Raw genomic sequence first — 27,946 nt, 5'->3', positions numbered from 1 at the left:
TAGTATTATACTGCTGTGAGATATTGGGGTTGAAACACAATCAACGAAAATTGCTTGTCGAGTTGTTTTGAATGTGATTGCTAAATTTTGCATAGAGTCAGTTTTCTAGTTTATATTTGCAATGTATGCATGGGTGAAAAATATGTTCAGTTTAAAATAGCCACTTTACCACGTCAGAAGGTAACAGTGTACTATTTACTTACAACTATACTAGTTACTGATATGATGATTAAGATTTTACATGTAATCCATATGATCAATTTGTCATATAAAGTGCACTGTGACAGAGTGAACAATCCACCAATGGGCAAGAAAATTGGTTTTATGTTCACCACCATTGTCCTTGAAGTTCCTTACCCCTTACCAAGGCCCCTCCTTACTAACTCTTCAGTCTGGCCGAGGGGACAGCTTCTGGAAGATTAATGGTTAATCAAAACTTCTTGTGTTTAAGAATAATTGGAAGCACTGCACTCTAGGGAGGCCTGAGTGCAGATGATTTTTTTTTTTTTTCAGCTGCTCTTCCCCAGGTCTTTACCTCAACACAATAGTGTCCCTGAGCTCTGCTGGCAGTTCCTTTCCCCTCAGGACTTGGTTTTTCCTCTGATATGGATTGTCGGTTGTGTGACCTTATTTAAACTTCTGTGTGCCTTTCCAAATGAGCTGAACTTACTAAGACAGCAAAATATCAGAATACTTCTGTCAATGTTTTGTGATTATGGGTTACAATTTTAGTATGGGGTCTGAATACTTTCAGAATGCTCTGTAGAGTTTTTTTAGTTACTTCTTGTGCCGCTGCTAGGCTTACTGGGAAAATAAAACATGATCTCCAGTCAATGAGTTACTCTTCTGATTTTTAAAGTCATTGTTTTACAGTTTTATGCAGGCGTGCTGTCGGGACCTAGAGAGCAAAATTAAAATTTTGCCTCAGTACATACCTCAGTGGACCAAGTCTGGGTAGCTATCTGTCATTTGTTTCTGGTTTTGACTGATGTCTGATTGATTTTCTGTTTGTCCAAGAATTGGTCCAAATATGCAAATAGCATCTGACCATTATGTTGAATATGATCCAGGCTCAGGCTGTAGGACTTGGGCTCATTCACATTAATTACAACTGTGTTTTTTTTACTAACAGTTAGAAGCCTAGCATATGCTATATGCTTTTTGTCTACTGACCTCTTTCAGGATATTCTTACTGACAAATTTTTCTTTAACACGACTTTAAAAGACAGCCAACATATTTATAGCAATCATACAGCTAAAATAAAGACATGGAAAGCACACAGTTTTGGCAGTCTCTGGAAGCGTATGATTCAAGTGTTCCAAATGGTTTTGGATTAGAAAAAAAAAACACACAAACAAAAAAACAGCAACTTGAAGTAACAAATCACATTATATATATCAACTTTTTTTAAAAACTGCCATTGGGCCCTTATGAAGGCACATTGTTCCATGGCCCCCATAAAATCCTCTGAGGTTGCTAGTCCCGAGTTACATATTAACATGTAGCTCCTATTTTTCATTAAATATTCTGCCTCTTATTTACTCGGGCTGCATATGGTGTTATATATTACTTCTTTTGAAACTTTGAGATTTGAGTAGAAGTCGAAGCTAGTTTAATGTCTTGATCTTAATTCCAAATTCCAGCTTGTTCATGTTTTATCATTGACCACATCCAGCGAAGCGTCTCATCCCCTCCACTCTGGGACTTTGCTCTCTGCCTCAGCATCAACACGCAGAGGCCGCACATCTCGCGATGAGACAGGAGACACGCGATAGTTTTGCGCCGCCTGCAAAGTTCTAATCACAGCAGCGCAGCAGCGGCGACAGCAGCGATGGCCGCTTTCCGCAGAGTGGCAGCGTTGGCCGGCAGGGCGACCCTCCGGCCCGGGAGCGAGCTCCTCGGCGGGCAGGCCGGCGGGGGGAGGGCTCGGAAGAGTCTGGCCGTCGGGATGTGTCTCGCAACCGGAGGCGCCGTCGCACTTTACTTGTACCACGACGCGACGAGCGGCAGAGGCAGGAAAAGGATGGAGAAGCGTCGCCTCAACCGTTTACTGCCGTCCATGCCCACCGTGGAGGCCAAGGAGAAGGTAGGCGGCTGCCGAAACCACGTAGCCCGGGAGAAAGAGTTGCGTTGACTGGGGGCCTCTCCGTGGGGGTGACGGCAACGCAGAGTGGAGGGGAAAGGCAGAGCGCGCCGCGCATTTCCACATTTCTTTCCACGTATATGAGGTCAGAAAGCCCAGCTACACCGTGCAGTGTCTGCCAGCTGACATGTTTCCCTGACTGGCGGGCAGACTGTCACCGACGGCCAGCACGCCCAGTGGAAACACTCACTCACTGTCTGGCTGCCGGACGGGCTGCGCGCGCAGATGATGGAATGGCGCTCTCCGCTCGAGCTGGTGCTGAAATGACGACAAGTCGAGGATGTTACTGTCTGTCAGTCTGTAGCTGTATACAGCTGTCTGTCTGTAACTGTCTGCAGCTGTGTGTAGGGTCCGTATGTGTGTGTGTGTGTGTGTGTAGGGTCTGTATGTTGTGTTGGTGCAGGGTCTGTGTGTGTGTGTGTGTGTGTGTGTGTGTGTGTGTGTGTGTGTAGCGTCTGTATGTGTGTGCAGGGTCTTTATATGTGTGTGTGTAGGGTCTGTGTGTGTGTGTGTGTGTGTGTAGGGTCTGTATGTGTCTGTGTATGTAGGGTCTGTGTGTGTGTAGGGTCTGTATGTGTCTGTGTGTGTAGGGTATGTATGTGTGTACAGGGTCTCTCTATGTGTGTGTGTGTGTGTGTGGGTAGGGTCTGTATGTTTGTGTGTGTGTAGCATCTGTTTGTGTGTGCAGGGTCTTTGTGTGTGTGTGTAAGGTCTGCATGTGTGTGCAGGGTCTCTATGTGTGTGTAGGGTCTGTGTGTTTGTGTGTGTAGCGCCTGTATGTGTGTGTAGGGTATGTATCTGTTTGCAGGGTCTGTATTTGTGTACAGGATGTGCAGCTAGGTAAAAATAACTATACCACAATAAGGACATTCTGTTAAATGTAAAACTCGTGAATCTAAAGTTTTAGACAGGTATTACTTGAAAAGTACACCAGAACTAAAAGTAGTTAGACCGAATGAGCCAGTTTGCAAAAGTTGCTGCTGTTTTTTTCTGTGGGTTCAGTTTTTCTCTTTGTGTGATCCCAGTTGGATTTTATGACTTTGTGATGTTGAGATACGACAGTTGTACCACCTGTTGGTAGTCCTCCTGGTTACAGCTGGGCTACAACCAAATGTTTTGTGCGTCATGTGCTGTAAATAAATGTGATGTCTCTGCACCACCCTTTTGATTCAGGGCATCCAAGATCAAGGTCATCTTGACCTCACAGAACATACTATGACATCTAGGAAATACCTTAAGGGAATATGTTATTTTCAGATTATTAACGCATTTTAATCGCACTTCAATTTGCCCCATGGAACTTTTCTCAGTGTCTGAGTTCCAGCTATACAAATTTCACCAATGCACAGCTGGAAGAGTCTTTTCACTTTATGCAGGAAGGAGTTTACATATCACAGGAGCACTTCCACCTTCGTTACCACCTCAATACAAAACATGTCATAGTGCGGAGCTCGGTAATGTGAACTTTGCTGTGGAAGATAACAGCATTGATAATATGAGTAAGCAGTTTCGCCAATCAACACTGGCTCTGGTTCATCATTAATGATGTTTGAAATAGTTAAAGTCAGTTAATGTTTTGGCATTTTTTGTCAGAATTCCCACTGTTCCGAAAACTCTTTGCTCTTGCTGTGTTTTCTGCACTCATCTATTGGTCTGTGTAGTAGACAAAATAAAATAAACAAGATTTTGAAGTATAAGCTAATTTATATTGATTCATTCATCAAACATCTTTTTTTCCCCTTGTATCAAATATGGAAATCCAATTAAAATGCAATAGATTTTTATTAATTGATTACAAAGTCTCAAATTAATTATATATATTTATTGAGCTCCACCCCTAATTCTTTTCAATAAAATCGATCATTTAAGAGACGGACACACGAATAACCACTCACATTCAGACCTACAGACAATTTAGAGTCACCAGACTCTAAATACCTAAAGTCAAATTTTCATGCTGCCTCATTAAAAAAAGATTCACATTGCAGCTTTAACTCAGCCTACAAACATCTAGAAGTCTAAACAGTGACCCAGTGTTCCTCAGAACAACAGTGTTTAATCATTGCTCAGGACGGAGCATTATTTTATGATTATCCACCTTGCATTCTTGTGGTTGCACAGATAAACATCAGTGATGTTTCAAGCTACGAAGAATTACCTGAAACCAGCAGTTTATGACACAATCCCAAAACAACAGAATACCACAGTGAAGACTGGATTCATATTCAGAGCACATGAATGGTTGCATCCATATGGCAAGAAGACTGCAAGCTTTTCATCAGTGTCAGACATTAAACCAAAAACAAGTGAAAAGCTTGACACAGATGGGATGTGCTTTCTCAGTATGGTTAGGTTAGAGTATCCAGTAATACCATTCAGAACTTAGATTTACCTAAATGAAGACACGTCAAATGACCTAAAGCAATTAATGTCAAAGATGATCAATATATAACATAAAAAGACTTTACATTTTAAACATCTGAATTTACCCTATAGGAGGACAGTGTGCACTTCCTCTGACATTTACAGTGGCTAGCAATTAAGAAAACAAGCTGACAAACAGTGCTGGCAGTCTCGGACGCCTCAGATTCAACAACTTCAGTTAACATCTGCAAGGGCAGGCTTAATTATACAGTAATTTAAGTGAACAGAAATAACTAAATGAAAATTGGGAGAACGCAGGAGAGCCAGAAGTAGGACACTGTATCTGGAAGGAAACCCAGGAGATGGATTGAAGAGCTGCAGCTGTGAACAGAGAATAGAGAAGTTGCCTGAGGGGAAAACACCTGGAGCATCTGCTGTGCAGCCAGGAGAACAAGACTAGACAACAGAAACAGGTTGAGTTGCGGCTACACGACATTATAACTGCGCAAGAACACCGTGTACTGCAGTGTGAGCAATTTCAAATAACTGGCTTTCAGTTTTTTTCCCAAGGAGCCAAAAGTGCTTTTTACTCCACGTTGTGCATCATGCAATGTGAACCCAGCTCCCTTTGGAGAACTATATCAACTTCATTCATTAGTGAGAGCCAGAGCCATGGGTATCTATGCTCTTACACTTGCTTACAGTGCATTCCTATGAAGCCTGACACTCATCTCCTATTCATGCCTTCAAAAGCTCCCTTGGTGAAGGCAGCATCAAAGCTTTATGAATGAATATGTGTGCTCATTAGCATGTTAGCTGAGCTGAGCAAGAACCTCAGTGTGCTGGGCCCTGCGGCCAAACAGGTTTAAATTTGGAAACCTCTCTGCTAATTACACAGCTTCCTGCAGCACAATCTGTTGGCATAGCAGCTCTCTGACACTGCAGCTAATCAAGTTGAAGTCCTGGCTCTCAGTCTCTAAGAGACAGAGTGAGACATTAATCAAGCAGAAAGTAGTGACAAAGTATTTGTGTGTGTGCATGTGTGTGTGTGCACGCATTTGCCCCTGTTCTAAAGTTACTGCCTCATGCCAGAGGTGCTGACTCTATTTATAAACCCAGAGAGCTAAATGGAGAGAGTTGGTGCCAAGAATAGACGACTCTCCTCATTATGGGGATTCAAAAGCACTGAAGAGTTGCATACAATTTAAATTGTGCTGTCTGCATGAGTTCACTCTTCACAGAGAGTCATCACAGCTGGAGATTCCTCTTTTTTCATCTCCTCAATGTCAGTAGTGTAATCATATTGCTAAGACCACAACAAGATTGTTCTTGCTCATGGCCTCGCTGATGTTTACAGGCACGCCCCTTTGACTTTGAAGACGGAGATGTGCACATGTCGTCCCACGAGCATCGCTTCCGCATGTTCAGCTCAGTTGAGTATGAGGGACAGCTGTACATGACTCCGCAGAACTTCATCGAGTCGGTCACAATGAATGAACCACGAAGTACGTACCACAGACTCACAAATCATTTTCTTTTCTTATATTCCAAATGCATTTTACAGAAACAGAATATTCTAGCTAATGGTCATCACATTGAGACCGGGCATATTAGGGTACATTCAGCTGGTTTGCAACATGAGGAACACATTTTCTTTGCCCAAAATCATTCGAGCTTCAGTTAGAAAACACATGAAAATGTTTAAGAAAATACATTTCAAATTTACATTAAGTACTGCATTATGAATTGACAGATATGCAGTTATATTTATTACCTCATCTCTATGTTTATCTCACGATAACATGTAACTGTTCTTTCCCTGACAGGCTAGACATCATCCTGATATTTAACAGTCGTCTATATTTCCTAATCATTGGGTACTTTTGTGTACTGGCTTGATCCAGATATTTAAGTTTAGTTGCTTTTGAAAATAAATATATAATTCACACACTTCTTGAATTTGTAGAGCTCCATCTCCGAATTAAATTTTCAAATATAGCTGTCAGTGCCAGCTGTAAAACAGACCTTTTTTGATTAAGGCCAAAATTTAGAATCATTTAAAATCCTGAACTGAAACAGCTCTTTGCTGTCTCTGTCAGTCTGCTGCCAGTTGTATCCGATTAGCCTTCTCCAGCCAGCCAGCCAGCCTCAAAGCAGATGGTTTTACTGCTATTGTTTAGTCTGAGGTTAATGTTACTCAGACACACACACACACACACACAGGTTTAAAAATGCCCTCACAGGTTGGGGTTATCACAAACACCCATCCAAAAAAGCCACCATTCCTTTGTTCAGCAGACATGTGATTGTATTGCGTGCAAACTGTGCACCTGTATGTGCGTGTTTACATCGACTGTGGCTCTCTGACACACGATACAGCCGCACATGCCCTCTCAGGAGCCGACATCCTCTAATGCTCCCTTTGAAGTTGAATTAGATGAACTTTGCTGTATAAAACAGAGCAAAAGTAGTATGTGCTTTTACGGGGACATTCCATATACTACAAAGACAAGCACGGGGCACTTTAGGCTGTACAAATGGGCCTGTGATAATGACAGTGTATATATAGCGAGTGTGTCTGTGTGTTGTGACTGTACTGGGCACATTAAGACCCATTTCTAGATCATACAGATGCTATCTGATCAAGCCCACCCAAACTCTCATCTCCTCTTTCCCTTCTTCTCTCTTCTTTTGTCCTGTTCCTTGGCAGACAAGAGACCCTGGAGGTCCCTGACGAAACAGGTGGGAGACACACTCTTTGTGCTTCTTTCTTCTGCTCCTCCATGTTGCAGGCATCTGTTGCATGTTACATCTGTTGCAGACTTTGTATGCGCTGTATACACTCTTGAGTCAAAGTTGTTGCATCAGACTGCATGTAGCAGTCCATGAGTGTTTTACTAATAGGCTTCAGAAATATTCACACCTTACTGTGTTATTGTTTCTGTTTAGAATGAATTAAGGTGACGTTTTTGGCAATAAAGTGCGTATTTGAGAATTTAAATACATTTAATGCGAAGCCTTTAATCTGTTAAATGTGACAATTGTTATGTAGCCATTGAAAAAATGCAGTAACTAATGAATATCGAACTAACTAATTAAATGAAAATGAAAGAAGTAACAGCATGAAAAGGTTCTCTTTTTTTCTGGGTTTCTTCAGATTTTTAATTCTACACATAAATGTTAATATATGTGGTACATCAGAAATGACATGGGATATGACATGGTGTTGCTCTTGTTCTTTATTATCATTTCTGTGCCCCTAAAAGTACAACTTTTCTACTTTTCATTGTTTGTTTGTGTGTGTGTGTCAGGAATTGGAGAAGATCCTGTCAGAAACCCCTCCAGTGTGGAGAGGATCCTCAAAACTGTTCCGCAACCTGAGAGAACAAGGTCAGAGGGAGGAGTATACACACACACACACACACAAGGACACACAAGAAAAAACAGGAGCAATGCACTCTTTTGCACTGCCTAATACAAATGCAGACACACACTTAACATTTTGAAGCTAACTATTATTGGCAGAGTAAATACGGTGCAGTCAGATAATAACAAGGTCAGTGAATGTCAGCGGACGGATGATGTTTTCACCATTATAGTTTAACTTCCTTCATAAACCTATTAAATAAACACATTCGCTAATAATTTGCATACAGTTTTATGGTGCTTGTGAGTTTGTGCGTGTGTGTGTGTTTGTGTGTCGCAGTAGGCGGCTCTAATCCAGGGCTGCAACCATGCTGTCTCTCATTACAGCCAAACAACCTGCTGAAAAAACTAAACCTCTCCTCTCCTCTCCACAGGGAGGGAGAGAGAGAAAGAGAGAGAGGAGCTCCCTCTATTTAAGGCATTTGTTTCAGGAGTGTGTAACACAGGAATCAAACAGTCTGAGAGCGAGTCCCTGTAGTGATAATTACACAGACACACACTGGGAGATGCTAAATATAACACCCCCCTATGTGATGCATCCCCTCTCTCTGCCTACCCTCTCTATCATGATAGTGTTTTGCACTTTGTGAGTAGTGTGCGCGACTGTGTGTATTGCCTCTACCATTTTGTTAAATCAGAGATCTGAAATGTAAAAACGAAGAGGCAGAGAATGTAAAAAAAGAAATGCAAGGATGAGAGAGAAAGTATAGAAAAGGAGGAGGAAACAAAAGAATAGAAAATACAAAAAAGGTGCGGGCAGTAAAATGAGGGAGGGTACCAAGAGGAGAAGATAAAGCAGAAAAATAGGAAATAAGTTGTGTAAAGAAACGGATAAATGAAACAAGGGAAAAGAGAAAGTTTATGAACTCATGCTTTGTCTTCATGCTCAGAGAGAGCGATTATATGCCTGCGTTTATATGTGTGTGCGTGCTGATGTCCGAACACGCCAGGATGAGCAAGGACAGTCAAAATCCTTGGAATGGCTCTGGATTTCTGAGAATGACAGAGCTGTATGTCAGACAGAGGAATGCATAGCATTGCCTGCCTGAACATTGCTGACTGTGTGTGTGTGTGTGTGTATGTATGTTATGGGCTGCACAGTAAATCAGCAGTGGTTGTCAGTGTTTTAGACAGTAACTGGGCACAGTAATGGTATCACTCTGCATCAGAAACAGTGGATGTATTCAACACTGTGATGAGTTTATGGTGACGTGATTATTACTGTGGTGTAGTGTAGCACACTGGGCATCGAGAGGACACACATTAAAATTTCATAGTCAATGTAAATCCATGTTGTCAGCTCTACAAACATATCTTATCTTCCCAAAATGTTGGCATCTCCAAACCATACTGTATTGCTGTATTCAGATATTCGATACAAGTATGGTTTGATAGTATGATAGATAGTATGATATGCAAGTATAAATCCCACTAAACTCAATGAAACTCACTAACCTGTAATATGTCTAGGTATTCTTTGTACAGGCTAATGGTGCGTTATGATTGTTTTAGTGTTGTTCAATTATTACAGGTTATATCTGTAATTTTATAAATCCAGCTAAAAAATTATGATTGGGAGATTTGTTTGTGTGCCTGCCGTTGCTTTATGTTATGTCATTGCATTGGTATGAGCTCCATAAAGTCAGCTCTACTGGCTGATAGAAATAAATCTTACTTTGATATTTTAATTTACCATCTTATCAGATTCTTTTGGCTTGTGTGCAAAATTGTGTGTGCGTGTGTGTGTGTGTGTTTCCCTTCTTGATCCTGACATATCTTTAGCAGCCATAATTTTTTATTTTGTCATTTTACTTTGTCTCACTGGCATTTCATGTTGGCAGATAGCCCATTGTGAACCAAGATTTCTAGCTGCTCTTGATCCTCAGTCGGATCAGATTTACCGGCAGTACCATTCCTTAAAAGGAATTATATGGTTCATGTGAAACCTATCAAGAAGTATCTCATTTTTAAGCCAAGCCTGATCAATATGCAAAGAGTAAATTGTAATATTACTATTATCGTGGTCACCTTTGTTACCTTTGTAGGCATTGCAACAGAAGTCACAATGATCTTTATGTTCATTTGTTCATTGATTATAATAAAATGATGATGATGAAGATGACGATGATGTTGATGATGATTGTGTGGTGTTGTGTGGCTTACCTTGTATCCCACATGTTCGTTTATGTTTGGAGGATATGATTTAGGGCGTCCCTTTCACTCTATAATGCTTCCTTTAAGGTTTGTTGTGATGCATTGCATTCATGCATTCATCAAAAAAAAAAAAAAAAATCAGCTCCTGTGATCTGGAAAATGATATTTTTCCTTGTACTTACAACTGTTTCTCTCATGCGATCAAAGTTAACCCTATTTTGTTATTCAGTAGTTTGCCACTGACAGTATGAGTGTGTAAACGTGCTGAATGTATTGGAGAAACCTGAGTAGTTTCAGAGTGTATCTCCTGGTGTCAGCTCAGGCTACATGGAGAAAAGGGAATTCAGTTCCAAACCAGCTCCTCCACACAAAGCAGTCAAGCATCAGGAAAACGCAAGGCTCACACTGCTTGTGCTACCTAGTGTCATGCACACACACACACACACACACACACATGGAGAAGCAGTCTCCCGTAACACTCAGACGAGTCACCCTGAACTATCTGAAAGATCAGGCAGAAAGCGAAAAAGAAGGAGAGAGAGAGGAGATGGTGCTCTGGAGATTACTAAATGGGCCTGAGGCAAGAATGGATCACCTCCTAAAACATTTTTCACTTGCTTATCCAAACAGAGACACATACAGACGCACACACCCCGACCAGCCAGTGTCTTTACTTTGGACACTTGGGGTGTAGAAAAAGAAACGGTGTGTGGTCAAATGGCTGTTGGCAGCTCAGTCCTAAGAAGACACATTTGAAGATGCTATCTTCATGAAAGCAAGGATTATGTGTGTTAGCATGTGTGTGTGTCAGAGGGGCCAATGGTCTTTGAACATCTGTAAACATTGTGTGTGCGTGTTGAATGTGACCTTTACTTTAACTCTCTCTGTCTTGGTTTCATTACCAGGCATCATCTCATACACAGAGTACCTGTTCCTGCTCTGCATCCTGACAAGTGAGTCAGTTGAGTCTTTCTACACTCAGTCGTTTACTCAGCAGTTCACTATTCTTACTTTCAGAGAACAAAGTTACATCAACACAAAGGTTCATCATATGAACTTTACTTCAGCCCACCCATAACTTAGTAAGATGCAGGTATGACACAAATCTGGTGGTTTTCAACTCCTCCATTTGGGTAAGACAGAAATAAAAAAAACGCACCAATGAAATGTTGGATGTAATGTTGGTTTAGTAGCACGTTTTGAGTAAAATAAATAAGTAAATAAAATAATAATAATAAATAAACAAAACATTTGTTATGAAAATCACAAATTATTAGGAAACTGGGAAAGGTTTGCATGAATAATTGTTTAATTTGTCTTTAATTTATAAATGATAAATATATTAATTATATATGTATGTGATCTCAATCAGACAGTCTCATTGAGATTATCATGTCTTTTTCAAAAGCTCCAACTGCTAATGATTGGGCTCACAGTGCACATTCTGCCGCTTTATCTCCCTGCTGTATGCCACTTCTTCCCATGCTATTTCTGGATTTAAAATTGCATTTAACACATGCACACGTGCACACACTCACCCTATGTGCTTTCCTCTCTGTTCTCCAGAGCCCCATGCTGGCTTTAAGATTGCTTTCAATATGTTTGATGCAGACGGCAACCAGATGGTGGACAAGAGGGAGTTTTTGGTGGTGAGTCGCTGATAACAGAGCGAAAATCTATCCTCGTATGAATCCCTTGCATTTATTCTTACACCATTTTTTTTTTTTTTGGTTCAAAAATGTTTGCGTAATTTTTAATTACACTGACAGTCTGTGTGAAGTGAACATCACAGTTAAAATTTTCTCAGTGAGCAATTCAGTTTTGAGATCTGAGGTTCAAAAGGAATCACACTCATAAGCGAAGCTTATTTAATATTTGGAAAAATTATGCGTCTAGATACATTAGACTCCAGCGAATGGCTGCCAGCAAATATGATGGCAAATAATGTTTGGTGCCAGTTTAGTTTATTATTGTGCCATATATGTAATGTATTTCTCTCTCCTTTCTGGCTCATCATTCTCAGTTGTGTCACAACAAAGGTGAATACTTAATCTAAATGTGGCCTGTTAACACTAATAACAAACGCTTTTGTATTTTTGGGAAAAGACAGGATTGATGAAATCAGTGTTCTTATCTACCTTTTATTTCCACTACATTAAGATTAATGTGACCTATTCAACAAGTGAGTGTTTCTTATGATCATAACCTAAATGTGTTTTATTTTCCCTGGGGCAGTGGACAGATATTCGATCAAAATCACTGCTGCAGGAGGGAAGTGATCAGAATCTCTGTGGAGGTTGGTGGGAGTGGGGTGGGGCATCAGCAGGAGTGGGTGGTGATGGTGGAAAGTCCTGTGGGAGCAGACAGATGTGAGAAGGGTGGAGCAGTAGATTCAGATTTTTCTGCTGTCTTGATTTGACATGTTTGCAAAAGGTGACAAATTGAATATTTGACCTGAATAAAAAACTAATTAAGAACATCAGACACAATGATTGTGTGATGATCTGTTGTCATCACACCTCTTGAATTGATAATTAGCATATCCCTTTATAATTAATTTGGCTGTGTTTAAATTTTATGTTCAAACAACAATAGGAATAATGAACATTTGTTCAGGGCATAAAATCCTCAGTTGGTAGTGAAGCTGCAGCTGCAGTTTCCTGTGTGATTTATCCTTTATATCTGTGAAAATAAGTCACTTCAAAAGCCAAACTAGAAAACCAACACCCTCTTAGTCATTCTGTCCAAAGACCAGAGCTGGGATCACATTTGTAGACCAGCCTGAACGGGTAAATGACCTTGTGTTTGTACATATGAACATTTAAGATACAAACAGACCTTCTTCCTCTCGTTACAGCTTCAGGAGATCTTCCGCAAAAAAAATGAGAAGAAATTGAGGAAAGGTGATGCTGAAAAATCAGCACAATTGGTAAGAAATTTGGTAACAGAGGACCTTTGTGTATTTGAATGTGTATGTTGTGTGTTTCTGTGTGTGTGTGTGAGAGAGAGAGGACATTGGTCAGTGTTTATGGACATGGACGCCACCAATGCAGCTATTATCTGTGCGGTAAACCTGAAATACACAAATACAACAAATCCTGTTTAATTCAACAGTAAAAATTGAGAAACTATAAAGGCATTCAAAAGGCTTTTGACATTTTAATGCATCCATGGGTATAATGTGTCACCTCTTTGATGCACCTGAGGCTCAGTGCTGTGTGTAAGAGTGGATGTATTAAAAATGACGCATCATCATCCATGATTCCATCTGTATTTAAGCAGAAATTAGCAGGTAGCTTGACCGTTCATGTAACTAAGCGTAGTTGCATGCTGCCGTATATAGACTGTTTTTGATGATGTGGTATCTTGTCTGTTTGTACCGTAACAGTTCTCCCTACTGTGTATTTGTTATAATGGATACACTCTCCGAAAGATGCCTCCTTCTCAGCACAGCTCTGATTGACATGGAAAAGTACTGCCCACGTTGCTTTTATTTCACTGCACGTTTCCATTATGGGATTTATTATTAGAACTGTTAGTCATAAAAGTAAAATAATACACGTTTTACTCAGATGCTGCTGAGCTTGCTCAGCTCAGCTGCATCAGACCATCTGAAGGAAGACTCCCTTTAACGCATGACCTGATTATTATGGTGCAGTGACAACAACCTCTGGGAAGTGCAGTGCAGAGTGTGTGTTGCTCTGAAATGCACTCATAGATGTGTTGAAAATGACACAGTGTATCCACAGCCTCTTTCTTTGCATGTACTAACATGTCTTTTACCTTCTCTCCTCCTCCTTTCTCCTCTCTCCTCTCTGGCTGCATGCTCCTCTCTCTCTTCCCCATGTCTCTCTTCGTGTGTCAGAGTATGCAGCTGTATGGATATCAGGTTGCCCCCATGAACAGCGTATGTATCCAAAGCCACAACCCCTTAGTCTCCTTTCTGTTTTCCTTTAGATGTTAACAAAATGGATAGAGGTGAAGAGAAGAACGTAGAGATAGTTGTTTCCTCCTGCTCTGTTTGCTATAAGTTGCATGTTTTCAGGTGAGACATCATTACAAAGGCTTGACAATCTAACAATTAAACAACAGGTGAACATGGTGTAGACAGATATAATCAAATTGGCATTTAAGAATTTCTGCAACCTCTTGCGACTTCTGTGTTTGAGTGATTAAAATAACGGTAATACTGTTTTTTAAGGTTAAAAATTCAAGTGACAGCATCTTCTACTTAGTGGGTGATTCTGGATAGTTGCAGACCTAAATGCACGAATAGTTTAAAAAGAATCATGCACTTTCCTCCCACAAGTCTGATAAATAAAAAAGTGCTCTCCCTATTAAAAGTTACAGCTAGGCAGCTTCTTTTAGCATAAAGGCTGGTGGAAGCAGCTCACCTGGTACACTTTTCATTTGGATCCCAAATAACTAATAGCTACTATATAGCAACTACCCTTACAATAAAATCACAAGTATTAAACTCCATGACAAAAAGGTGAAAAAACTATGAGATAACAATAATTAAAGATCACTAAAGGAAATACTAACGCTCACAAATTTACACACCAACACACTTTTTGAACACATTATGGTTTTAAGGAAAGTTACATACTGGACTGTTTCTTTCGGCTTTATTCTAATGTAAGTTTTCACTAAATAGTGGTTGAAAAATAGAAGCGGTAGAGCACATGATGAGAGCATACATGGTGACTGGCATTATTAGATTCATGGTAAATTCATTTGACATGTGAGTTTCCTTTCACACAATTTTTTTTAATTCAGTAGAAAATCTGACAAACTCACAGTTCCACTGCCTGGTGGGCATCTGACTCCATAGGTGTAAATGATAATTACTCTGATGCAGATTGTTTAGTATCCCTGTCACTCACTTTTGATTTCTGTCCCATTCTACCTTTATTTTGGGTTGTTAGTAAAATAACCTCATGAAAGGACTGGTGTGTGAATGGAAAAAGAGAGAGAGGGAGAGCAATAAAGAAAGATCCAACACAGGGTGTCCATCTGTCAGGGCAGCTGATCAGTGATTGATTGAGGAACGATGGTATAGGTTGGGATGAATGCAGAGAGGGATGGCAGAAAAGGAGTAATGGATTTAAGGGGTCAGGAGAGATGTACTCTTACAAAAAAAGAGTGATGTGATTTTGAATGAGCTGAGACACTGGAAAGCTCCAAACAATCAGACACTGTCCATTTTTGACCATTTAAGAGCTCGCTGTTTGTTTGGCAGTGTGTGTTCCTGCTGGGACGGAGGAGGGGTTGTTAGTACAAAGAGATAGAGGAGATATTTCCTGAAGAAAGTCTCTGCTAGGGACAGAAAGTTGCTTCTGTTGTCTGAACACATTTACATGTGTTTTCTAAAGAAGACAAATAGGTTATGTTGGCCCCTTTTGAGATGTCTGACATGAATACATTCAATGACTGCCTTAAAAAAGTTCCATCTCTTTCATTTAATATAAATATATATATATATATTACATTTCTTTGAAAGGAAATCCAGTTACATGTACTCTCTTGTAATTGGCATGGACTGACAGAAATAAATGTACAGCCGGATTTGGGCACATTTACCTATCTCTAGCGCTCTCACCCTCTTACACACACACATACATACAAAGGACACTCCCTGTCCTGTCAGTGTTGTGATGGATGGCTGCATTGTCACTGTGAAGTTAAGAGCGGTGCAGGGTCATGTTAAAATGGCTGCTGCTGCTTCTCCCTGGAGAGAAGGACGAGGTGGGTGGTCAGAGCTCAGCACTGTCGTTGGCCAGCCTCCTTTTTTGGGGTCTATTTTGAAAGAGATGTGTTGAGCTAGTTGAATAGAGGGAAACCTTCATTAGTGCGTGAGGTTTTCTATTAAAAAATTGTGTTCAAATTTGTGTTCGTTGCTCGCACTACACAAAGGCAGAGTAATAAAATGGTACTTTAGTGATTTGAATATTGAAACCTCACAGCAGAGACCTTATCAAAATCAATGTTAAACTGTGTCACGGGAGAGCATTTAATTAATAAATGCATTCATCGCTCGTTAGTATTCTCTGCTTTGTTTCTCCTTAGATATAATCTGACCCTTCCTCCCTCCATCACTGCCCTTGTTGAACATGTTTTTATTTGCTATTTACACATGTAAATATGTATGTGTTTGTTATATATATATGTATATATATATATATATATATATAAAACAGTTCAAGAAATCAATTTCCGGAATCTGTTTATATGTAATGAAATCTGATAGAGTGAATATGGGAAACTGGAGTTTCCTGAATTGAATTCCTGAAATGGTTTAGTTGGAGGTGAACTGACGCTGGCCCTGCTTGACCGCTCCTACAGGTGTTAAAAAAAGACAGTCAGGAGTTTGTGGCGCGGAGTTACTGGGACGTTCTGAGACGAAGTGCCAGTCAAGTCCTCTTTTCTGACCTGGCGGAGGTACATAGACCCAACTGTCCTCTGTCCCTTTATCCCTCCATTCTTCATCTTTCTCTCTCTTTCTTCGGGTCCCTCTAGTTGAAGTAGATCATCTAACTATCCCCACAGAGTAGTATAGCTTCATCAAGCTTGGCCAGAATAAGCAATTATGTAATCAAAAAAAAAATAAATAAATAAATAAACCTTAACTTGAACGTTGAAGGCCCTAATCTGTTTTTGCCTTTTGGAGCAGTCATGCCATATTATGGTTTCATGTTCATATGTGTTCATAACATTATTTAGAATCTCAAAATTTTCTAAAATTGAAGAAATAAACAAGAATGTCAACAATGTCACTCTGGGCTTTTCATAATAAGTTTATCATCACTCTAGTATTCTGGTTTAGCTTGATATTGATGATGTGCATAGACTCACCTGCCATTTTTATTTTTCCTTACCTAAATGCTAGTTCAGATCTACCTGTGAATCTTTCCCAGCATCCTTCTTTTTGTCCCCCTTAACTATGCTTCATACCAGACCCTTAACATAGTTTCAATTCCTCACAATCCCTCAGTAGTTTAAGTAAACAACAATGAATCCACTTCCCTGGAATTTATGTTTGGGTGATCCTCTAAATACCTCCTTCTGTTAAACTTTGTCCATCACATCAATGTCCATCACATCAACCACTTCTAATCCTGTGGAAAATTTGTGGAAAAAAATAATAGTTTTTACTTGACTCATATTTGCTTGGGATAATAATTAGAGCTTCTTCCCATTCTGACCCATTTAATGTGTCAGTCACTCACTCCTGATTAACAAATATAACAAGATCATTCAAGATTCATCATTTCTATTTTTAGCTTTTGGTTTGATGTGGTGTGCTCCTATGACAGTATTGCCATAATAATGTTCACGTTATATTGTAATCTCCACATTCTAACCATCTGTTGTTTTTCTCACCTGCCTTCTGTCATTCAGTCTCTTCATTCTGCTTTTGTATGTGTATCTGTGCCTTAGTATTTGTGGCGTGTTGTGGCTAATGTTGTAGTTTTGATGTCAGAACATTCTCAGTGTGCTCCACAACACATTTAATGATGCTGGTATGTGATAATAAGAAAGCTAATGGTGGAGCACATACAAAAATGCTAGTCATTATTACTTCACACACTGAATCACATTAGATATTTGACCAAGTGACTAAGTTCCTTACTTGGAATTACAAAAGTCTATGCATGTAGTGAAATATATCATGTATCAGCAATTCACACTGTTTTATCAACCCTTAAATGCTTCCATGACAAAGATTAGATATCTTAAACGTTATTTATCGCAAGGTCAACTAATTATGGTCAGAATCATAACAGAGAACAAGACCAAGTATTTATAGTCTTGGTATCAGCTTTGTCAGCGTACCGAGGACAATACTATCGTACAGATGTTCAGCAGGTCTAATGTTTACCATGTTCACCATCTTAGATTAGTGGGCTAGCGTACTAACATTTGATAATTGACACTAATCACAGAGAACAGTTGAGCCTGATGGGAATATCAGTTGCATAAATTTATGAATAAAACAAAGCTTTCACCTGATGATGGGGAGACCTGTAAAGTTACAAGTGGCCAAGTTACTACAGTTCATCTTGCTGCGATAATGAATGCCTGTACCAAATTTCACTAAAAAACCAAACATGTCAGCCTGGTGATGGTGCTAGAGGAAAAAGTCGGGCAATTACAAAACTCAGAGAGATTCATTATCTTTGGAGGTCTAAATATTGCTGTAAAATGTTGGTGTTCACATATTTGAAGCAGGTGGAAAGTGGTGGATTGACTGACAAACATGCCTAAAAATCTATTCAGTACATATTGGGTTAAAATTCATAGAAAATTCCTAGTCAAGTCTACCTTGTCTTTGGCTGGTTCATGAGCAACTCAAATTGCCTTTCTTATATGTCTAATACAAGTGGAAGGAGCTGGTAATGATTAATAACAGCTAACACTGGCTGCCTAATGACAGGCTGTGCACTGAGGTGGCAGCGGAAGCTGAGGTGGTGGTAATGACAGTGGAGTGCAATGGGGCTGACCTTGTATTTTACACTGAGCAGTCTTTCATCTGCCGGGATGTCAGACGGACAGAAAGGACGAATCAGATGGAAGTGGGGAGCAGGGGTGAGGAAAATAGTCGGAAGGTGTGTGCGAAATTTCAAAAATCCGGTAAAGTAAGAAAAGTTGTGTCAGTGGTGATAATAGAAGCAAAAAGGTTTAAAAGAACCAGAGCCCATCATCAGTTTAGTGGAAAACCTCGGGGTAAAATCAGATACAACAAACAGGTGAGACAGGCCCAAAGAAGATGAGACAGGTCTGTGGGGAGAAAAAAATTTGTTCAGGAACAAAGTGGGTGGGGACAAAATAGGTTTGGGAAGCACAGTTAGGGGAAAAGAGAGAAGAAGGTTGTATTTAGAGAAAGATGTGTTTACTCAACAGATTAGTCACCATTATACCACTTTGCTTTTGTCTGGAGGAGGAGGGACTGACTGACTGACAGACAGAAAAGGAGGGAAAGAAAGGAAGGAAAGAGCAAATCACCTCTATGTTTGTCAAGTGAAGAGGCTGCTGAGGAGAAAGGAAATCAGAGTAATCAGAATAGAGACAGGTTGAGAGGCAGAAGAAGAGATAAGAGAGGGAGAAAAAAAGAGAAGAAGGTGGGGCATGAAGATAGGGCGGAGGTGCAGGGAGAAAGAAGGCCAGGTCATGGGAAGGGAAAGGAGGGTGAGCAGGTTTTACCCTGGAAGGGAGGACTGACAGACTTGACTAAAGACCGTCAATGAGTTCTTCCTCCAAAGTATTAGTCACAGATACAGAAGGTGAGGAAGACTGTTTAGTGTTTACATCAGTAATGACTGCTTTTATCTTTGACTTTGTGATCAAAGTCTGTTGAAGTTTACACCCTCACACTCATACACATAGACGGATAACACCAGCTGTTGGCTCGTGCCTTGTGGGGGTGGTAACCATTACGTCTCTGTGGGGATGATGAGCTCACACTTGTGCTACCACACTTCCAGGAATGACTAGGTTATTGTGATTAGATTGACATCCTACCCCAGAAGAGTTACACTGGCATAGACTCTCAAAGGGCCAATATTAATATCAAACCCGCTGAAACACTTACAGCTTGACCTTCAGTTATCTGAGGGACCTAACGTTTTAAAAAAGTAGTAAAATTGCACCAGCAAAGATGTTTGAATTAAATACCACAGCGAGATAATCAGACGTTTCATCTAGTTAAACATCTTCATGATTAAGAATCATCTGATACGCAGAGAAAATAATTACATATGGAAGAAATCTCTAGGATTGACGATACTGAGTTTTTGGGTATGAGCAACATTAAATACTTGTCATTTGTCCGTTTAATTACAATGTGATAGATATAGTACATTATTATTTACTACTAGAGCTTCAGGTGACTGCTGCTTTGCATGAAACATGAATCATTTAACAGCTAAAGCCAGATACATAGCTCAGGAGTAGGTGGAGACCAAAACAGAGCTTGTGACTGAATATTGTGAATACTGAACTTATATTGTCCTTGAGCAGAGAAAAATACAGCAACTCCAAAGGTACAATAAATTAACATGTTAATTATATAAAAAAAATCACTTATACCAGGCTTTAGAGCTTGCTTGCCACCAAGAATTGAAATATCATTTAATACATCTTGAACAGTCAATGCAAATCAGTTACGATGACCTTAGCTACTCATCACCAACTCCAGGCTTCACTCATACAGTACAGGCCAAAAGTCTGGACACACTTTCCTCTTCATTTGAATGAGAAGGTGTGTCCAAACGTTTGGCCTGTACTGTATTAGCTCTTTTTCATGAAAACCAATCTCAAAGTGAATCCACTGGGATTAGAATTAGCATAAAGAATAAAACCTCCTTAAACAGCTGATCATTTAAGCAATTAGATTAATTGAGACTCTTTTCATCACGTGGTTACATTCTTAAAAGGATTAAGGATTCTTAATAGCATTTTTGGTTTTAAGAGAAACAAGAAGAGTTTTGGTCTTGGAAAAAACAAACAAGCGGGAACTCCAAAACAGGCGAAGACACACCACCTGGCTGCTGTCTAGATGTTATGAACAGCCCATGTGTCATAAAGGCATATGTTATTAGTCAGTTACAAGACTAGGGAGCAAAAGGGTTCTGTCCAGTTTTGCCATAATCAAAGACTTAATGAAAAGTGGGAGACAGAAAACAAGACACTGAAATGATAAGTCTGTTTGTATGAAGGAAATCTTCCACCTATCTCTAATCAAGGACTTTAAGACAGAAACAGACAGAACGCCGGGAGTCACGCAGATGTTGGCCATTAAGAAAACAGGAGTTACTTTACTTTCTCTGCAAATATTCTTACCTCATAAGTTACCAAACCATCTCCATTACAGCTTGATCTACCAGAGGGGATTTTATTTGGCATTGGGATAATGCCAGTATCTATCTCATTATAGAGAATATTACTAGGCTCCATTCAAGAATTTAAAACTGGCATCCATCTAAATCACTATCTATCCCAGTATTTCCCAAATGGGGAAGATATGAATGACAAGTTTTGGAATGAAATGAAATGAAATGAAATGAAATTCCCCAGTCTGTGAGGCTGTGTAGCACGAAGTGCTCAGAATGCAAACAAATTTAAGGATAACTTAAACAACATTTTACGTTTTGGCAACACATGCATCTTAATGCAGCCGTTTTCTTTTAATATATGTTTCCCTATTATGATAAAAAAAATATATATCACTTAAGGTATCTTTGTAATATAAGCTCTTAAATCTCATCCAGATCAATATACAAAGTTTTCTCTCAATTATTATCCCTGCAGTCATATTCATCCGCTCATATCATAGAAATGACACTGCTATGCCCAAACCAAAAATGCGTCCTGACTTGAACGCACCTTTTACATTTGTTTCCCCTTTTATAAAACTTGTGTTATCTTGTTTGACATTTTCTTCTTGTCCCACATTGGATTTTAGGATTTTACTCTTGAGGTAGACCCACAAATGGCATCGTGGCAATGATAATAAATCTGATGATGCTGATGGAAATGGCATAAAAGCTCTTCCCTTTTCTAGAAAGACATGAGATTTCTCTTGATCTGATGTCTGCATATTCCTCAGCATGGCCATGGATTTGGTGGAGTGGGGGGGTTGGCTGGGTGGGGCATGGCAGGGACAAAGAAAAATTATGAGCTTTCAACACCCTCTCTTTCCTAAACTGGGGCTGACACCTTTTTCTGAGAGACATGTTAGGGAACACAAGCGCAGATGAACAGTGAAATACAGACTTTTACACCAGTGTAGCCATATCTCTGTCTGTTGACCACTTGAATATAAAATGAGCAACTAATATAAACAGGATTAAACCCATTGGATGGGTTTCAAATGACCAGGATAATTGAATGAACATGTAAAGACCATTAGGAAAATAAAAGAACATGCAAACACAGAATGGAAACAAGAAATAAACAGCACAACAGTTGTAAACTTGCACTCAAGATTGTCATCGATTGACGGAAAAAGGTGGAATCTGCTCACACTGTCTGCATTTGTGCTTATGTGGGGTTTTTTTATTACTGCTGTTTGTGATTTGAGCTTCTGTTCAGGTGTCTCAATGTGGCAATTTGCAGATAAATGCATGGGATGCGATGGCTTTACCGTGTTTGTAGCTTAGTAATCTTTTTGTCTGTTTGGACCTTTTGGGACATCCTCTCTGTCTTTCTCTCATCTCTCATGTATCCTCTCGCTGTTAAACAATATGTCCCTCTGTCTACATTCCTGCTGTTCTCCATCCCTACTTCAGTGACTATAGGCATGACTCTGTCTGTGTGTCTTTATATGTGCTGCTACTTTAGCACTGCTCATTTATTCAATTGTGTTTCAAGCTGCAGCAACACTCCTTGCCCAGTCTAGGCTGCATGGTAAAAGTTTTTCTCAATACCATTTACTTTATTTCTTTCAGAAGGCTTTTTTTTTTTTGGCTTATATTTTGCACATAAATCACTTTGCTAAAGCTGATACTTAACCAATTCCAGTGATTGAACTTGATTACTGCTGCCTAGACTGGTATGTTGATGTCAGAATGGTGGCTGGCTGTCTGTCTGAGGTGATTCATTGGATTGACAGTTTGTTGTTGTGCACCTGGTGAATGTTTTGCACATGTGCCACAGAAACCTGCTTCCTGCTAGTCTGGCCATGTTGGATGGATGGTGGACTTATTCCGCCCACTGCTTCTCCTCCTCTCATCGCAGTGCTCCAGATCTAATATGCTCACAGTCATTGATCCTCCCTGTTATTCCTCCCTCTCTGATGATTTGTAGCGAGCAGACGAGAGTATTACGATCGACACCACCCTGTTGGTCCACTTTTTTGGCAAGAAAGGGAAGGCAGAGCTTACCTTTGACGATTTCTACAGGTACTAAAATATTCAGTGGATGTCATTAAATTAGTGCTCTGATCAGCCTTACCCAAACCACAAAACAGAAATGAGCAACATCTTTTATTACTGTTTCCTTCCCCTTCCTGCCTGTTCTTCAGGTTTATGGATAACTTGCAGACAGAAGTATTGGAAATTGAGTTTCTGACTTACTCAAAAGGAATGACCACCATCAGTGAAGAGGACTTTGCCAAAATCCTGCTGCGCTTCACCAATGTGGAGAACATCAGTGCATACCTGGAGAATGTCCGCCAGTGTATACCTGATGAGAAGGTAGTGTTCACATAACACAATCACTTAGTGAGATTAGGTGTTTTTTTCTTTAGATGGCACTAGATGCATTTCCTAGCACTTCTTATCCATCTGTTCAGTTTCCTCTATCAGAGCCTCCCCCCTTCCAGCCATTTGGAGTGTCCGTAGTTTCCCACCACTGTCTGTACCTCAGGCTGTTGTGACTCTCCACACTTCAGCGCTTCACTGCTCCAATTGACGACACACAAACACACAGACGCACACACAAACTTAAAAGCACTTCCAGCAACATGTGAATCTGCCTATCTGTCTGTCTATCTATCTATCTATCTATCTATCTATCTATCTATCTATCTATCTATCTATCTATCTATCTATCTATCTATCTATCTATCTATCTATCTATCTGTATGTCTGTCTGTCTGTCTGCTTCACATTGACCTGCCATCCTTTTGCAACCAAACTCTATTTCTGTCCCTCCCTTCTTTCCTTTTCATGCTGTGGAAGAAGCAGGAGGTTGGTCTCTACCTAGTTCAACACAAAGCCTGCAGTTACAATCTGTCTGTCTTTTTCTCTGTTTCCTAGGTCACCATCTCTTTTTGTTTCTCCACATGGGTTTAAATACATAGCTAGCTAGTCACTTTTGATTTGTCTGGGTCTTTTCCAGTAATCTACATCCACTGATGTATGAATGTTAAGTTTGTATTATTGAATGGATTTTTTTTTCACATGTAATGTTTGTTATTAGTCTAGATGCCAATAAATATATCTGCTCTTAATTCACAATTAAGAATATGTGGTACTTTTGAACAACCAAATAAGATTTTAATCATCATGATCCTGAAAGCATAATATCCGTATGTAAAAGAAATCATTCAAAGCTTCACTGTCACCTCTGCAATACACAATCATGTTGTCTGAACGGCCAGCTATGTGTTGAATGGCTTCAGCTTAAATCTGTATGCACTTCTACGTTATGACACACGATATCATTAACCATTCTTATGTCATTATTATGACTATTTCATGGAATTTCTTGGTTGTGAGTTTTTTATTATTATTATCATTAATATTTTATTTTGTTTAAAATACATTTCAGATCTTGTTGGAATGTTGTATGTACATGTATAGGAAACTTTTGATGGCTGTCTGCTCTGAAATAGTCATTAATATTTATCATTTCAAGTTCCCCAAAGAACACCATTTTTGTCATTACTTCTCTCTTTCGTCACTTTCTTGGCTGGTTAATTTTATTGCGTGATGTGAGGTTTTTTTTTTTCTTCTTCTTCTTTTTTTTCTGGTGTTTCAGGGAATCACATTTGATGAGTTCAGGTCTTTCTTCCAGTTCCTCAACAACCTTGAGGACTTTGCAATAGCCATGCAGATGTATAATTTTGCATCTCGCTCCATTGGACAAGGTAGGAGGAAAGCAGTGGGAACCAGTGCTGCTCAAACACAGTTTCTGCTTCTACACACACATATAGTGGTTTTCAGCTCGGTGTGCAGTAAGTGTTCAAGACCCTCAACAAAACTTTACCTTCTTTCCTACCAGATGAATTTGCGAGAGCAGTGTATGTAGCCACTGGGCTGAAGCTGACACGTCACCTCGTAAACACCATCTTCAAGATATTTGATGTAGATCACGATGATCAGCTCTCTTACAAAGAGTTCATTGGCATCATGAAAGACCGGCTACACAGAGGAGCCAGGGTGAGTAAAATCACAGCATGGAAGACAAGATTAAAGTGTAACACTTAAATACATCATCTTGCCTCACGTATCCTGTGTAGGACTTTTATGTTATGGTACTGGTGTGTCAATAGTGAATAATATCAACAGCACAAACAACCATTGTTTATTACCTTTAGATGGAAACACCTCTACTTGACTACCTGCTGTTGAAAGTAAAATGGAAGGGCTATAAATCATCTAAAATGGCGCAATATTAAAGGAGCTTACATATTTATGCAAGTGTCATGGAGAGGGGCAGATTTTAGGCCAGAAACAGTGACTTGAGCGATACACAGGTCTTATTTCCAAGGACTGATACTGCCCTCTAGTGTTGCATATGCATGAAAACACAAATTCCTTTCTGCAGAGGGACATGGCAGGTAGTAACAAGGTTAGAATTAGCTTGAAGTGCTGCAAAAATTACTTAATAATGCAAAACAGAAAACCTACCTAAGCTGTTGTACGGGCTTCTTTGAAAGTGTGTTGGCCTCACAGTCTTGGCTTTGTAACAATATTCTCTTTTTCATATCTCTCTTTCTCTCCCCTTTTCCTTGTTCCACTTGCATCTTCATCTATTTGCCACTCTCCTCTGTGCCTGTTATACCCATACCTTTCTCTTCACTCCCATTCACCCTCCTCCCCTCTTTCTTTTTGTCTCTCCTGCATCTTCCCTATGTGTTTTTCTTTACCATGATGTCTATGGATCTCTCAGGGCTATAAAACCTTGGCACATGCCACCTCCTTTAGATCCTGTCTGAAGAGAGAACTGGCAAGCAGATAAGTATCACTTATTAAGTTTATTTTATTTATTTTGTTAGCCTTGTACTTTATATCTACAGTTTGATCATGTGAGATGATTAACAGCATACACTGCATATGTTGTATTTTTTGGTTTTGGTTTTTTTTCTCTATTTCAGCACTCTTATTGAGAAGCAGGTTAAGATAAAGAAAAGGCATCCCTGAAATTATATGTTCTAGTGACAGAAATGCCACTTTTTTATACCGTAGATTGAACAACTGTCTTCTTATTCTTCAGCATGAGTTCGCCTTTGCTTGTGTTCACCAGGTGAAAGGCCAGCGCTACAGCTCCTTCTCCGACTGCGTTCGCTCTGGGGTGAGAAGACAAGTGCACCAGCTCTGGAAGAGATACAGGGAGAAGTCATAGACAAGGACACAGAAAGAGGGCAAAACAAATTAAGGAAGAGGATAAAAAAGGAATCCTGGTGAAGGAACAAATCAGACTGGTCTCTGACTTTTAAAGTCAGTGGCCTGAATTAGCAATGTTTTTTTTTTTTCTTTTTTCAAGGTCAGATCTCCAAAGCAGAAGATGATTCATGTTTCCCTGTCACCCCTTAATCTGACACCAGTCATCCCAAGCAGAAATAGCAGTCTTAAAACAAAATAGTATTAGAATTAAGCTTTACTGTCCAAGCATTGCACTTTTCCAATAGTTAGTGAAACTGCACCTAATAATACGTAATAATTAATGTTATTTTAATTTGAGATAAAAGTATAATTTTGGAGTTGTAAAATTGTTCTTAACAGCTTACTTATTATGAGTAGCCTACAATGCAGTCATATTACCATTCCACTTTTATCATATTTGTATAACTAAGCAAGTTGCAACATTTTTCAGCAAGGTCTACGAACTGAAAGGTATTTTAACTTAATGAGTGATGATATCAGTAGCTTGTCAAAAGTGTAATCTATACTTTAAAAATATGCTCATTCAATATTCTACATCACAAAATACTTAGTCTTATAATACTAGTCTTGACCTGACTCTTTACTTAGCTTTTTTGTTTGTTAGAATATTATTTGCATGTGTGACATATATTTTTGCATAGGTGCCTCCTGCCCATCCACAGCGCAGGAGATGAGCCTTCCAGCAGTTATTTCATTACCGCTTTAAACAACGAGTTAACACAAAATGTGCAATAATGTGTGACCCATATTAATCTTAAGTGTTGTTCTATAGTAATAATTTTCTCGAATATGATGTCTTCGTGTGGAATATATATGTATATATTATTTGAATATACAGTACAGGCCAAAAGTTTGGACACACCTCATTCAAATGAATGGGAAAGTGTGTCCAAACTTTTGGCCTGTACTGTAGGTGTAAATGAAGAAAGGGTGCCAAGTTGTAAATGTAAAATGGTTTCGTAAAGTTTGCAATACGTCTCGTATTTGGATTATCTGCTGAATTTATCTGAACGCATGAATAAACTTATTTTAGGAACCATTTCCGTGTGGCGTCGGTGTTTTCGCTGAGCATGCGCAGAAACACCCTGTGGAAAGATTAATTGAAAGCGGAACTCAATGAGCCTGTATTTATTGCGGTAAAACGTAATATTTCTGAAACAAAAACTAAGTGCGCCTCTCCCTGACCCCACTGCTCTATTGGTAAGTTTGTGAAATTAATACCAGGGTTAATAAAGTGCATTTCTAAGATAGTAGACACCAAGATGATGGCGGTGCACTCTCAACATGCTAACTAGCGTTTGACGCTAGCTGCGCTCGCTGTTGTTCAGTGTAATACAACTTAACGTGTGTTTTCTCGGCTTCTTTGGTTGTTTAGTTTTTTTTTGTCCATTAGTGTGCGAATCACCGAACTGTGACAGTTATCACAGTCTCAGCTGCTGTCCTGATTTAACCTTCATGGTTAGCCGGTTGAACCGTTAGTAACGAAATGCTGCCCTCCTGTGTCGACCCACACTAACCGTCGCCACAAACGAACTTTGTCCTAAAAACTGGTCGAACGGCTTCTGACGTGATGTGGTGACTTGACAACTTCATTCACACTTATGTTGCAGTAGGTGCTGTGAACACGTATATGTCTATATGTATGAATTTGGTTTGTATGATGCCAACCTTGACTGCCGTTGAAATCATGAAGCGGAACTGAAAGTCTTTGCCAACTTTTTGCCAGGACCATTATAACCGACGCAC

At 39.6% G+C, this 27,946-nt stretch overlaps 1 protein-coding gene across 1 annotated transcript; it reads left to right on the top strand.

The window, feature by feature from the left end:
* Positions 1-1,832: 1,832 nt before the first annotated feature.
* micu3a (mitochondrial calcium uptake family, member 3a) lies at positions 1,833-27,026 on the top strand. Its single transcript, XM_029507323.1, has 15 exons — positions 1,833-2,087; positions 5,866-6,013; positions 7,219-7,250; positions 7,820-7,898; positions 10,994-11,041; positions 11,655-11,737; positions 12,946-13,017; positions 13,954-13,995; positions 16,434-16,529; positions 22,896-22,990; positions 23,113-23,284; positions 23,771-23,779; positions 24,573-24,681; positions 24,816-24,973; positions 26,061-27,026. The coding sequence occupies exons 1-15, from the start codon at positions 1,833-1,835 to the stop codon at positions 26,157-26,159; spliced, it is 1,497 nt and encodes a 498-aa protein (XP_029363183.1). The 3' UTR covers positions 26,160-27,026.
* Positions 27,027-27,946: the final 920 nt, after the last annotated feature.

The sequence above is a fragment of the Echeneis naucrates genome, chromosome 1, assembly GCF_900963305.1.
Source record: "Echeneis naucrates chromosome 1, fEcheNa1.1, whole genome shotgun sequence".
NCBI classification, from domain to species: Eukaryota; Metazoa; Chordata; class Actinopteri; order Carangiformes; family Echeneidae; genus Echeneis; species Echeneis naucrates.
This window is presented reverse-complemented; position numbering and strand designations above follow the sequence as displayed.

Bases quoted from the DNA above. Each gene is read 5' to 3' on its own strand.
- micu3a (XM_029507323.1), top strand. From the start codon at position 1,833: ATGGCCGCTTTCCGCAGAGTGGCAGCGTTGGCCGGCAGGGCGACCCTC. The intron at 13,996-16,433 runs GTATGTATCCAA...CCGCTCCTACAG, and splicing joins AGGTTGCCCCCATGAACAGC to GTGTTAAAAAAAGACAGTCA. The intron at 22,991-23,112 runs GTACTAAAATAT...CCTGTTCTTCAG, and splicing joins ACCTTTGACGATTTCTACAG to GTTTATGGATAACTTGCAGA.